At 51.4% G+C, this 13,328-nt stretch overlaps 7 protein-coding genes across 7 annotated transcripts; 4 read left to right on the top strand and 3 right to left on the bottom strand.

The window, feature by feature from the left end:
• Positions 1 to 130: 130 nt before the first annotated feature.
• On the bottom strand, positions 131 to 607 carry Bathy07g01710 (40S ribosomal protein S15; the record flags this gene model as incomplete). Its single annotated transcript, XM_007511891.1, has 1 exon — positions 131 to 607. The coding sequence occupies one exon, from the start codon at positions 605 to 607 to the stop codon at positions 131 to 133; it is 477 nt and encodes a 158-aa protein (XP_007511953.1).
• Positions 608 to 1,405: 798 nt separating this feature from the next.
• Bathy07g01700 (N-alpha-acetyltransferase 35, NatC auxiliary subunit) lies at positions 1,406 to 3,991 on the top strand (the record flags this gene model as incomplete). The annotated part of the gene is made up of 1 exon (XM_007512013.1): positions 1,406 to 3,991. One exon carries the CDS (start codon positions 1,406 to 1,408, stop codon positions 3,989 to 3,991), a length of 2,586 nt encoding a protein of 861 aa, XP_007512075.1.
• A 114-nt stretch (positions 3,992 to 4,105) lies between these two features.
• Bathy07g01690 (predicted protein) lies at positions 4,106 to 6,946 on the top strand (the record flags this gene model as incomplete). The annotated part of the gene is made up of 1 exon (XM_007512210.1): positions 4,106 to 6,946. The coding sequence occupies one exon, from the start codon at positions 4,106 to 4,108 to the stop codon at positions 6,944 to 6,946; it is 2,841 nt and encodes a 946-aa protein (XP_007512272.1).
• A 52-nt stretch (positions 6,947 to 6,998) lies between these two features.
• On the bottom strand, positions 6,999 to 7,907 carry Bathy07g01680 (unknown protein; the record flags this gene model as incomplete). The annotated part of the gene is made up of 1 exon (XM_007511965.1): positions 6,999 to 7,907. One exon carries the CDS (start codon positions 7,905 to 7,907, stop codon positions 6,999 to 7,001), a length of 909 nt encoding a protein of 302 aa, XP_007512027.1.
• A 91-nt stretch (positions 7,908 to 7,998) lies between these two features.
• On the bottom strand, positions 7,999 to 9,693 carry Bathy07g01670 (unknown protein; the record flags this gene model as incomplete). The annotated part of the gene is made up of 1 exon (XM_007511870.1): positions 7,999 to 9,693. The coding sequence occupies one exon, from the start codon at positions 9,691 to 9,693 to the stop codon at positions 7,999 to 8,001; it is 1,695 nt and encodes a 564-aa protein (XP_007511932.1).
• Positions 9,694 to 9,772: 79 nt separating this feature from the next.
• Positions 9,773 to 10,999, top strand: Bathy07g01660 (predicted protein; the record flags this gene model as incomplete). The annotated part of the gene is made up of 1 exon (XM_007511923.1): positions 9,773 to 10,999. One exon carries the CDS (start codon positions 9,773 to 9,775, stop codon positions 10,997 to 10,999), a length of 1,227 nt encoding a protein of 408 aa, XP_007511985.1.
• A 169-nt stretch (positions 11,000 to 11,168) lies between these two features.
• On the top strand, positions 11,169 to 13,256 carry Bathy07g01650 (predicted protein; the record flags this gene model as incomplete). The annotated part of the gene is made up of 1 exon (XM_007512172.1): positions 11,169 to 13,256. One exon carries the CDS (start codon positions 11,169 to 11,171, stop codon positions 13,254 to 13,256), a length of 2,088 nt encoding a protein of 695 aa, XP_007512234.1.
• Between the last annotated feature and the right edge of the window lie 72 nt (positions 13,257 to 13,328).

The raw sequence follows: 13,328 nt of genomic DNA, 5'->3' as shown, positions 1-13,328 counted from the left end.
CGCAAGTTGAAGTTGAGAAGAAATGTGAGACAATTAATTGTGTGTTGTTTTAATGGAGTAGCCAAAAAGTGAAGCGAGGAAAGGAATGCGTAAAAGCTACACATACTACGCGTATATATATCGTTTAAAATTACTTCAACGGAACAAACTTCTCGCCACCAATACCTGCTCTGCCGTGCGAAATCGGCTTGTACGTGATGGCATACTCCGCTAAATAAGTGCCCACCATCTCCGGCTTGATTTCAACCGTGTTGAACACTTTCCCGTTATACACGCCGACGATGGCGCCAATCATCTCCGGCACGATGATCATGTTTCTCAAATGCGTTCTGATCGTTTCTGGCTTGTCCATCCCTTGCACCTCTCTCTTCGCCTTGCGGAGCTTCTTCACCAACGCCAACGGTTTGCGGCCGAGACCTCTGCGGAATCGACGTCTTTGGCGAGCGCAAAAGAGTTCGACCAATTTGTCCGTTTTCAATTCGAGGAGTTGTTCGAGGTCGACGCCGCGGTAGGAGAACTTTTTAAACGCTTTCTTCGTCTTTTTGGACGGGTCGGTGACCAAGGCGTCTTCTTCGGACGTGTCTTTCGGCTGTTTATTATAATTCATCGTAGGAACATATGAAAGAGAGAGAGAGAAAACAAGACGCTTTGGTTAGTATTTGCTTGGACAGAGGAAAGAGAGAGAAGCCCCAAAATGGGAGCTTAGAGAAAAAAAGCTGTCATCAGCGCGCGCTGTCCACCACCACCCAAACAACACCACCGCCGGCGAACGAACGTCGTTCGCGTGCAAAAACATTCCGCGTTTCATCCAAATCCGCGCGTTCCGTTCGCGTTCCACCTTCGCGACGGGAGACGGGAGCGGAGCGAAACATCATCATTTTTGCGCGTCGTTTTCCCAGTGCGTGTAAAGAGCGCAGCATTTCCAAAGAGAGAAAAAGAGAGAACGGGGGCCCTTAAAAGCCGCCTCTGCCTTCTTTGCGAACGAGCGTTCTCCTCTTTCTCTCTCGATTCGAACGAGAGCGAGATTCTTCTTTCGCGAATTTTTGCGTGACAACACGGAGAGACAAAGCGAGGGATGCTCCTGCGTAAGCGAGTAGAGACGTACCATGATAAATTCTTTTACGAAAGTGTGCGCGAAAGTTGTTGCGAATTTTTACGTGGAAGTGCGTCACAAAAAAAGACCAAAAGAGGGTGAAAACAGAGACGAGAAGGCATCCGACGACTCTCATCATGGGGAGTAACACAGAGCGCTGACTCTTTGACTCGCAGAGGGAGAAAACACAGAGAGGGAGAGAGAGAAAGAGAGAGAGTGAGGCCCTGAGGAGTGTTTTTTGAGAGCAACTGAAAACGCGTTCGTGAGAGACACGAACGAGCGCGACACGAATCAAACAAACGCTTTGGTGAAATGGAACAACGAGAAGAAGAGGAAGAAGAATTGGTAAAGAAGAAGCTTCGCGACGAGAAGGAAAGCGGCAAAAATTCTTCCTGGGTGGACTTGGAACCGCTCTTGCTCGAATGCTCGCTTCAAATGCGATCGGGAGAACTGATCCACCAAAAGTCGTTCGGTTTGTTCGAGGCGATGTCGGCGGTGGAAATCATGGATCCGAAGATGGACTGCGGGTGCGTGACCGGCGGCGGTGGTTTTGGTGAAACGTCGTCCTTAAAAGAGGAGGACGAAAACGAGGACGTTCGAGGAGTGCGGTTACTAAAAAGAGACGATGATATCATCGCCGCGCTGACATCATCGAAGGAGATGAAAGTCGTCGTGGATATGTTAATCGCGAGAGAAAATTCCTGGCACGTGGGGAACGCGTTGCCGCCGACGGTGTTTTCGTGCTTGTATTTGAAAGAGGAGGCGTTGAAGAAGTTGTCGTCGTTGTCGCTGTCGTCTTCGCACGCGTGGCCGATGAGGGCGTTCGAGGCGCTGATGACGACAACCTTACCGTTCGTTGGATTGATAAAGAAGATGGTGGAAATAGGAGATATTTTTGAAGAGGAGGATTTCAATCCGCACGATTACGGGTTGAAAGTGCCTTTGCCGGAGTGGATGCAGAGGAAAGAGAGCGGCGCGGGGGTGACAGCGGCGGACGTTTTGGACGGAGACGCGTGTGTCGCGAAGTACGAAGAAGTGTTGAAGGAAGGGAAGGACGCGTATGGGGACTCTGAGTTATATCGGAGGATATGTTTGAGGTTCGCGTTGTATCGCGCGTTCAAACGGATCGCCGACGTGCCGACCGAGGAAAACGGAAAGAGGATTAAGAGAGATTTCGAGGAGGCCAGCGCAACCGCGAGACGTATTCTCGAAGAAGAGGATATAAAAGGTATTAGTAGTACGAATAGTGATAGTAATAGCAACAGAGGAGAGATTAATGGTGGTGGTGATGGTGATGATACTAAAGATGATGAAGAACACGCGATGTTTGACGCTTCGGCGTGCGCGCACGCGCTCGGCAACTCGCCGCCTCGCGTCGTCGAGTTGTTCACCGTGAAGCAATCGTACGAGTATTACTTGAAGTTATTGGACGAATTAGACGTAGTAATTGAACGTTTATACGATTCAGCCGCGGCAACGACGACAAGAACGCATTTGGAGTTATCCTCGGACGATTTCTTCCGTAAATGTCGCGATATTACCGATCGAGACTTCCTGGCGTTGTCGCGAAGCGTCGCCGCGTACGTCTCCACCGTTGGCGGCTCGACAGATTCTCACTTAGGCGTCGACTCGGTAGATTTATGCTTGCGATCTGTTTTCGCGCAAGTCCCAGAGAAAGTGAGAGTAGACGATTCTGAGCAGAAGTTGAGCTCGTTTCAAAGAGCACCGTTTGAATACGTCGCGAGTGAAATAAAAAAAGGCAATTACAATGCCGTCACGGTGACGTGCGAAGATACTGGCGCACAAACAGACGGCGATCCCATTGAAATCTTAGCGACGTTTAAAGACGAGTGTCAGCGGTCGTGTTCGTTCCTTTCGCGCGCCTATTTTGCGTCTCCATCGCGAAGGCGGCGGAAGCTTCGCCGGTGTCTCGACGAGCTTTCGCATTTGCAAGTCGCGTGTTCGCACGTGGACGCGCTCGGCGTCGCTTCCTTATTTTTGAAAAAGAACATAAAGAACGGAAACGATGCCATCGACGAGGAGAAAGTGCATGAATTTTGCGCCAGAGCTTTCCAGCTTTGGGCCTCGCGCATCGTCGCCGACGCGCAGTTTGACATCTTAAAAGTTGGTTTCCAATGCGAGCTGTATAAAAGCTACGAGTTGGCGTCGGTGTATTGGTACATGGACAATTTAGTCGTACACGCGCTCAATGCCGACCAATACATCTACGAAGCCTTCAACTGTAACACCGAGGAAGTCACCAAGAAGTCTATGGATACATATCTCGAAGCTAATATATTTCGAGTGCGAAGTAACGCCGCGCAATGCGTCCTCGTCGCGCTCGAAAAAGTCGGGCTCATCAAAATGCCCAAACGTACTTTCACGCTCGCCACCGCGGAGGCGCGTTTTTTCCAACGTTTCGCGCACTTCCAAGCTAACTTAGACCCGGTGCCTTTATTTTGGGACGACTACGAGAAGCACGTTCGTGGCTACGAGAAACGCCCGGCGGAAATCTTACTCCGTCTGGCGCACGGTCAACTCCAACCGTTGATTGAAATGTTATCGCAGCAAATCGAAAGTTTGCAAAAGAAGATGAACAACAAGAAGAACGAAGCTACCGCCGCCGCCGACGACGCCGAGGACCAAAAAGCAAACGAAAACATCGCATCATTGCGCGCGATGCAATGCCTCGCCTCCTTAACCGCGACCAAAACGAAATGCGCGAGACTTTCAGCCACGTGCAAACTCCTCGGCACGCTCGCCGAAGACGACCTGCGAGGGACGTGGACCGTCGACGTCCTCCAACCACCGTTTTCTTCTTCTTCCTCCTCTTCTTCACACGAGGAGTTCAAAGATTACGACGTCTTCTTCGCCTTATCCGCCTCGCGAAAAGCCTGAGAAAAAGCGGATGTAAGTCCTCGCGAAAGCGCGTATTTAGGATATTTAGCAGCATTATAACGAAGCGTTGTCACTCCAATTGGCCACACAAGAAATCGCTTTTTGCGCAGAATAATGCCTCCTCCTTCTCAACCTCCTCGTAATGATCGCGCTGAGAACACACTTCTCTCCTCATCTTCCTCGATTTCACAAATCCGCGCTTTGCTCCGTCGTCTGACGTGCTCGTCGTCGTCAACTTCGCTCGCCGGGAAAATCGACGCCGTCGAATCGATGCTCGAACTCTCAAGAAGAAGAAGCGGAAAAGGGAACGGTGGTCGAGGAGAAGACGGTTTCACGACGACTGCAACACAAAACGACGATTCTGATGACGACGACGATTTAGACAATACTAATAGCATTCCATGGGCCATCGATATCGTTCGAGCGAACTGCGTGTTGCCTTTGCTTGGAATCGTTCAGTCTGTGCGAAGAAACGCGCTCACGTTGGAACCGATCGAAGAAGAAGATGAAGGCGGGGATAATGCGGACGCGTTGCGTTTAGCGGATGGAGCGTTGTTACTCCTGGCAGAACTCGCGAACGTTGGTCAGAGTGTGCTCGAAAGTGTTGGATTCGAAGTGATTCGCGACGAGGAGACGGGTACGTGCGCGTACGTGCACGCGGAGTCCGGGATGCGCACGAACGAGTTGCCGAGAGTTAGTGCGATGATGGACGATACCGACGATGGGGAAGGGGATTGGCCGTTGGATGTTTTGTGCGAGTGCGTGAGTTTGTTGGCGCCGAGTGGCGTGGACGAGAAGAGGGGAGAGGTTTTGTGGCAGGTGAAGGTGGTGGACTTTACGTTAGGAGAGGAGGAGAAAGGAGAGGAGGATTTAGCCGTGGTGGACGTGGCGTTGGAGGAAGAAGGAGGAGGAGCGGATGGTCGCGACGTCGCGAGGGCGTTAATTCGGGGCAGTTGGAGAGGGTCGAGTGGAAAGGTGGAAGGCGAAGTGAATCCAGAGGAGGTTTTGGGGTGCGCTTTGGATGCGTGGAAGGACGCGATGTTCGCGTCCGCCGTGCACATGGCCAGGGAAAGAAAACGCAAAAAATCTCTTAATTCATCCGTCTCGCTGTCGTCGTCGTCTTCGCCGACGACTGTTTTGATTTTTGGTTTGCGCGACGGGTCGTTGCCGACCTTTCTCGCTCGACGATATCCTCCGAACGAGTTAGAGTGCGTGGTTGTAGAAAACGATAATCGCGTGGTGGAGTTTGCGGAGAAGCATTTCAAGTTTTCCTCGAAACAGCCTGGCGTAGAAGTTAAAATGCTTCTTCCAATGAATGAATATTCGTCGGACGCGGAAACTCGAGACTTCAAGTGCGACGTCGTTCTCGTGAGCGACGGAGCGCAGTACCCGGTCGAAAAGTACGTAAACTTGGAAGGCTTGACGATACCGGTTGTGGCCGTCGCGAACGCGAAGACGCTGCCGCACGCAAACATTCTCGAACCGACGTGGTTAGGACCAAACATTGTGCGGTGCGTCGATCCCTCGATTGAAGTGAACGTAGAGGAGGATGTAGAAGTAGAAGTAGAAGTAGCAGTAGAAGAAGGCGCATCTCGTGCGGCCAAAAGACGTAAACAGAGCGGTTTAGAGGAAGAAGAGAATACCAAAAAGGTCGACGCCTTTTTCAAGCGATATAGCGTTAAAAGCACGGACTTGTTACTTTTCAATTGCGGATCCGAACTGCTTATGCGCGCTTCGAAAGAGACGACATTAGAGAATTTACCCTTCGTTATAGATAGCATTGACCGGGTTCCAGGCGCTTGGAACGTAGGTGGTAATACTAGCGCCGAGGTGGAAAAGATGGAGAGCTTCACCGTTGCATTCGCGGAGAACGAAGACGATGGTTTCGAAGATAAAAATGCGCATCAAAACAACGCATCGCACGCGAGAAAGAATCTGGACACTTCCAATGCGGCGTTTAGTCTCTTTGGAGATGATGATGACAACGACAATACAACGGAGAAGCAAGAAGTGGCGGTGGACGAAGATGTAGCCGCCCGATGGGAACGCCTTTCGGAGTCACCGGCGCAGTGCGCGTCGTATTTCACTCGCGAACGCATCGCCGCGGTACAAGATAGAATCAAATCTACCCACGATTGGAGTCTCTTTCAAAAAGACGTGCGCTTGTTGGGATACGCTTCGCCGAAGAATTCGGCAAATGTCACGGCGTCCAAAGAAGAGGAGAAAGAGTTGTTGATAAAATTTAGCCGCGTGGTGGAAACTTTGAAACGGAAAGGATACCCGGCGACGCTGGCGTTCGTTACCGATGTCGCCTGGGAGATTGTCTTGAAACTATGGACGATTGCGGAAGAAGTGTACGATCACGAAGAAGTTGTTTTGGAACCGTCATTTGCGGCGTACGCGTTGGAAAAGCCAGCGTCGATCCTGGAAAAAAAGAAGAGCGAAAACGGAAATAAGAAATACGTCGGGCAGAATTTTGGACAGCCGCACCGCGACTACGCGCGCGATGACGACGCGCTTTCGCTTTGGCTTCCACTCAACGATGTAGACGTGGATAACGGATGTATCTACGTACTTCCAAAAGAGCACGATCACGAGCGAAACGCTTCCAAGAACGGCAGCCGTAAATCGAAACCGGACTTCCCGATTGAAAAAGCCGTCGCTTTAGCACCGGTAGAAGGTGGCCGGGTTCTGGGATGGTCCGGCGACGTCGTGCACTGGGGAACGTCTTGCCAAGCGTCCAGCGCTTTACCGCCGAGGCAATCCATTGGCGTCGCGTTTCGGAAGAAAAAAGCGAACGACGCGACCGGAACCGTAGGCAAAACGCCTTCGATGACCAAATCGGAAGCGTTTTCCTTGGACGTTGCGGGACGACTGAAGGCAATTACCGTCGCGCTCGGCGCGTTTGAGCACTGGTATGGAAGCACAGATTCTATCAAGGCTAAAATAAGCTAAATTTGCTAGTACTACGGTGTGCATTAATGAGCTAGTAACTATATTGAGTATCCTAAACGTGATCAAAATCAGGCGCTTTTTCGGCGAAATAACTCGATCCTTCCTCTTGAAGCGTCTGTAAAACTTCAAACACAAACGCCGTCAGCGCCGCGCTTCTCGCCGCTTTCTTCGTTTCTGCTCTCATCGTAACTTCCACATCTTTCTCTCCCTTCTGTTCTCCTTCTTTCGGTGGTGCCCCGTTCTCCATCTTATCTCTCACTAACTCCACCAAGCGCTTGAACCGCTTCGGATCGTCCGCGGCGAACTCTTTCTTCGCGCTCACCTCCGGCGCGAACGTCCCGTGCGCCTCTCTTTGCCTCCTCGCTCGTTCGCCGTCCGCGCTGCTATATTCAGCTCTCGAGTAAAACTTCTCCGTCGCTCGCTCCCAAATCGCCGCTCGCGCTTCTTCCCCGAGAGACTCCGAAAACATATCCGCGTACACATCCAACATTTTCTGGTTGGAAAAAACGTTGAATTCGTTCTCGATTGCATCGTACGCTTGGACGTAGTTCGCTCTCAACATCTCTCTCGCTTTTTCCAGCTCCTTCATCTGTTCTTCCGGGGGAAAAGAAGATGTCGTTACTCTTTGTTGTTGTCGTTCTTCTCGTTGCCTCTTCACCCCAACCATCGAGAGGCCGAGTAAAATGCCGGCGAAAAGAAACAGACACTTAAGAATGTTTCCAATCGCGACGAGGTCTTTTCGTTTCCTCGCTTTCGACCCCGAGGTTGAGCTTTTGTTCGACGACGAGGACTTCGATGAAACCTTCTTCGTCGTCGTCGTCGTTTTCGCGTCGTCGTCGACGCCTTTTTTTCGCCTCCGCATCACGCTCTGAAATTTGTGCAGAAAAAGCTCTTCTTTCGTGAGTTGAGTGTTTCGTGAAGATGTGAAGAAAAAATTTCCTTCGCGAGCGAAAGTCATCATTGCAGCACATCAATCCCGGCTCTACTTCATCGTCTCATCCCGCAGTTCATATTCCAATCTCTGAAAAAGTAGACGATAGTCTTTTCCAATGTTAATGGTGCTCCTTCCCTTCGCGATGGTTCGGGTCGTTGTGCAAAGCGTGCTTCGCCGAGGAAACGAACACGTAGACGTGGACGAACGCAAAGACGAGGACGAAGAGACCGCGGATAGAAGGCGAATCTCGGAGGAGGCGGAGAGCGAGGGAGATTGACGCGTCGAGTTTCTGACGACGGGTGGTATTGCCTTTCTTGAGCGCTTTTCTATCGTCGTCGTCGTTGTCGTCGATGAGAGTTCCTTCGTTTCGGCGCGGGGCTGCCGCCGCGGCGGTGCGTCGTCGTTGCGTTCCTTTTTCACCTCTCTCTCCTCCTCCTGTTGGATGGACGTTGAATTCGTCTAAAACGCTCGCGCGATGCGAGGCGGCGTTGCTGTTGTTCTCATTTTTACACCTCGCCAACTCTCTCTCCGCGTCGGATTTTTGCGACTCCAGCCCTGCTAACTTCATCCTTCGAAATTGTAACTGTTCGTCCAACGAACGTAGTCGACGTTGCATTTCCGCTCGATAATCGACCGAGTTTTCGCGATACCGCGCCTTGTTTTGGTTTTGTTCGTATATTTGTTCGTCTAAAAGTTTCAACTCGCGTTTCGCCTCCTCGACGAGACGGTTGAGTTGGCGCCTGCGCTCTCTCTCCTCCGCGTTTTCTTCTTCTTCGGTAGCCTCGGCGGCGACTGTCCTCTTCGACGCAGACACGGACGCCAGGCGACTTCTCTCAATTCTCAACCGTTCCTCTGCTTCCGCTATTCTCCTTTCAATCTCCTCCACTTCCTTCTCCGCCATTTTTTTCTCCCTCTCCGCCTTTTCGCTCTCCTTCCTTCTCTCCTCTTTGGCCAATTGACACTCCCTCGTCGTCTTCTCGCACTCGCCTTGGTCGTTCTTCATGGCCATCACCCGCTCCTCCTCGAACCTCTCCAACTCCATTCGCGCATTTCTCTCTCGTTCCAACAACCGCTCTAATCGCATCGATTCCTGCATCTCGTGTTGCCTCGCTTCCATGCGTTTCTTCGCCTCCTCTTCCTCTCGAAACTTCCTCTCGTTCGCTCGGGATTGAAGCGTTTCCACCTCCGCCTCGAGCGCGCGCAGCGCCGGCAAAAGAAGCTCCGTTTGACGACGCAAACTTTCCCGTCGATGTATTGCGTCTCCGTCCTCTCCGTCTTCGAGAGGAGAAAGATGAGGTAAACGAGGCGCGTCGTCGTCCTCATCGATGGCATTATTAAGCGCTCTCAAAATCTCCTCTGCACTCTCCAACCGTTTCGCATCATCCTCGAGATTTTCTCTCCTCTTCCTCTCGTCCTCGTCGTCGTTTCTCCCGCCGCCGCTGATAAAACCTCTCGCGGTTATTTCCTGCATGACTTTGTTCGTCACGAATGGTAAGTTTTTCGCGATGGTTTCTTTCAAATCTCCGTCCGTTTCTTTCGATATCGTTTGCGCCGTTTGGTCCAGGTGTTCTAAATTCGAAACGAATGTATTCACGAAATTCATCTTTCTTTCTCTCTTTGCTCTGCAGGTGAACCGTTCAGAGATTTTGAGACCACGAGTAGACACACACACACACAGAGAGAGAGAGAGAAGGAGTCGAAGCAGATCGACGACTTCGGCTTCTTCTCGATTCGCGTTTATTCGTATGCGTGTAAAGTAAGCGTCAAGAATGTCGAGTGATTTTGAATTTTTACTCGACAGAAAAAACTCCATTTTATCCACAAACAACCCCCGAAGAAAGGAGACATGTTCGCGCGAAACGTGTGCGATTTCTCTCGCTCTCTCTGACAACATGACGACGATTTTTGCATCGTCGTCGTCGTCGTCGGTTTGTTTGTCGAGAAGTTCTTCTTCTGCGACGTCAAAGCTTTGTTTGAGGAGAAGTAAAAAATGGATTCCCCTCAGCGAGGGAGGAAGGAGACGAACGAAAACGCTCAGAGTTTGGCGAGAGATTAACGAGCACGTGACCGCGGTGGTGGACGCCTCGTTCAGAGAAGAAGAAGACGAGGAGGAAGACGAAGAGGAAACCGAGGGGTTAGGAGGCGTCGTTTCAGACGCGGCGGCGTTGGAGATGTATTTGAGATTGGAATCTGGGAAGCAACGAGAGTGCGTGGAAACGTTCGTGAGCGAAGAGGCGAGGGAAAAAACGTTGAGCGCGACGAGCGTCGTCGATGTGGAAGAACGTCGCGGAGACGAGAAAAATGGAAACGAAACAATAACGAAGAGTATGAAACTCCGGGAAGCGGAAAGAGCGGCGGATATCTTGCGGACGCACGGTTTGGTGTTTTTGAAATCCGTCGTCCCGGAGGAGACGTGCGACGAGATTTTAGCAGACTTGAACGCGATATGCGACGAGTGTAAAGAGACGTACGGCGACGCGTTGCGAAGGACGGACGTGTTGCTCGGAGTGGGCGACGACAACGGCGATGACAGTGGCGATGGTAAAATCAATGGGGTTAAAAAAGCGTTAGAATTCGCGTGCAAAGAAGAAGGAGGGAACATACGGAACATCCTCTCCTTCGTCGAGGACGCCACGGAGGACGCGGTGTTAGTTGAGCTCTCCGTCCTCGCCACGGAGAAAGGCGCCGACCGACAGGTATTGCACCCAGACGTCGCCTACGACGCCCCGCACGAAACCCTGTATTCCGTTTTCATCGCGTTGCAAGACGTCACGCAAGACATGGGTCCGACTCTGTTCGTTTTAAACTCTCACGACAAACAGACCCACGACCAACTCCCGAAAACCAAATGGACCGAGAAAGAGTTCGACGTCTTGCGAACGAAACGAGCAGTCGAAGCGCTTTTGAAAAAAGGCGACGCGGTCCTATACAACGCGCGTGCGTTCCACCAAGGCGGTGAAAACACGAGCGGTCGCCGCGCGTTGTTGACGCTCACGTTTCTAAAACCTCCCGTCCCGCCGGAGCCGACCAGGCGAAACAAAGAGTGTTTGTGGAGCATCCGCGAGGACGTGTTTCGGAGACAAATCACCGCGAAAGACTTAGCAACCGGAGGAGAGTAGACGTCAAAGTCTAGTTAGTACGTAGGTAGTAAATGTGTAACGTAATAAGATGATGATGAATTGAAGATCATATTTAGTCCAAAATCTCAAGTGTCTCACTCGACAGGACGAGACCGTTATCCACAAAAGAAAAACGCTCGCTTCCCCTTCTTCTTCTCGGATACATAAAATGACGACGCGCTTGGCACTCCGACGCTTTTCGGCGATTCCTTTACGTCGCCTCGGAGACAAACGATGGTATTCAAGCGCCGCCGACGGCTTCGACGCCACTTCATCGTCCTCTAAAGCGCAACCGCCCAGCGAAGCCATCGACGGTTTCTCGGTGTTTCCGCAAGAACTCCCATCGAACGCGCAAGATCCATCGAAGGACGATTTCATCAACGACGCGACGTCTCCACCTCGAACGCGAGAGCAACAGATGGAATACAACAAACACGAGAGTTTACGAGACTGGTTAGGGAGGCAAAGCCGGAAACGGAGCGTGGACGAGATTGTCGTTTTGACTGGGAACATTCACCGAGGAAGCGAGATATTGCACAACGCGGTGTATAACAAAGGGACCGGGTTTAACCACTCGGAGCGGGAACGCTTAGGCGTGAGAGGGTTAGTGCCGCCGAGATTTTTCTCCATCGAGCAGCAAGCGGAGAAGATTTGGCAGCAACAGGTGGTGATGCGAGAATCGAACGCGCCGAAGATTGCGCGGTGGCGTCATTTGCAGGCGCTGAAAGATAGGAACGAGACGTTGTTTTACCGATTGTTACAAGAGCACGTGGAGGAGTTAGCGCCGGTGATTTATACTCCGACGGTTGGGGAGGCGTGTTTGAACTATTCGCGTTTCTTTCGACGCGCGAGGGGGATGTTCTTTACCAAAGACGACGTCGGGCACATGCACTCGATGACGTATAACTGGCGAGGAGACGTGAAGATTGTCGTCGTGACGGACGGGTCGAGAGTGTTAGGGTTGGGCGATTTAGGCGCGCACGGGATGGGGATTTCGGTTGGGAAGTTGGATTTGTACGTCGCCGGGGGTGGGTTTGATCCGCAGGAAGTTTTACCGGTGTGCTTAGACGTCGGGACGAATAACAAGAGCTTATTGAACGATAAGTGGTATTTTGGATTGAATTCTCAGAGGTTGGAAGGGGGCGATTATTACCGCGTGATTGACGAGTTCATGCGCGCAATTCGACACCGATGGCCAAACGCGCTCATTCAGTTTGAAGATTTTCAAACCAAACACGCTCTGGAGATTTTAACGAATTACAGGAACGATTATTTGTGTTTTAACGACGACATTCAAGGCACGGCGGCGGTAGTATTAGCCGGCGTATACGGAGCGTTGAAGGTGTTGGGAGGAAAGGACCGATCGGAAATTCGAAAGCAGAAGTTTGTCATGTGCGGTGCCGGTTCAGCGGGCATGGGTATCGTCGCCATGTTACACAAAGCGGTCGTGAAGAGCGGCGGTTTGAGCGAAGAAGAAGCTTACGATAATTTTTACATCATGGATAATAACGGGTTAATTACGAACGAGCGTAAATTGGAGTTTCCGAGGGAAGCCGCGGTGGAACCGTTCGCAAAAGCGAGGAAAGCGACAAAAGAGTTACCAGACGGCGCTTCCTTGTTGGACGTAGTGACGAAATCAAAGTGCACCGCTTTACTCGGCGCATCGACGGTGAACGGGTTGTTTACCGAGGACGTTTTACGGCAAATGGGCGAGCAGAACGAACGGCCGATTATTTTCCCTTTGTCCAATCCAACCTCGAACGCGGAGTGTACATCGGAAGAGGCGGCGAAAGCGACCGACGGGAGGGCGGTTTTTTCGAGCGGATCGCCTTTTGAAGACGCGAAAGGCGCCGTCTCCGGACGACTGATGCGCGCGAACCAAGGGAACAATCTGTACATTTTCCCCGGGCTCGGATTAGGCGCGCTGTTGAGCGGTGCAAAGACGATTTCCGAGGAGATGCTGGTATCTTCAGCAAAAGCAATCTCGGATATGCTCACCGAAGACCAAATTCGAAGAGGTTGTATTTTTCCGCTGATTAAAGAGATTCGTAACATCTCGGCGAGAGTCGCCGTGAGGGTCATAAAACAAGCCGCCGAGGAAGGACAAGCAAAAAGAAGCGTAGTGGCAATCATAGAATCGGATGATGAACACGACACAAAGTTGTACAAGTATGTCAAAAGAGCTCAATACGTGCCTGAGTATAGACCGACGGTATTTCCAGTCGAAGAAAGTCGGAGGACGGTTGACGACTATTAATCAATGCGCATACGTAGCAAACAAGAATTGTAACATCGACGGAGCAGCAGCTTGCACTAAAAAAAGAAGAAG

This window comes from Bathycoccus prasinos, assembly GCF_002220235.1.
Source record: "Bathycoccus prasinos genomic : Chromosome_7".
In the NCBI taxonomy this organism is placed as follows: Eukaryota; Viridiplantae; Chlorophyta; class Mamiellophyceae; order Mamiellales; family Bathycoccaceae; genus Bathycoccus; species Bathycoccus prasinos.
Note: the sequence above shows the minus strand (reverse complement) of the source record. Positions and strands in the feature narration are given on the sequence as shown.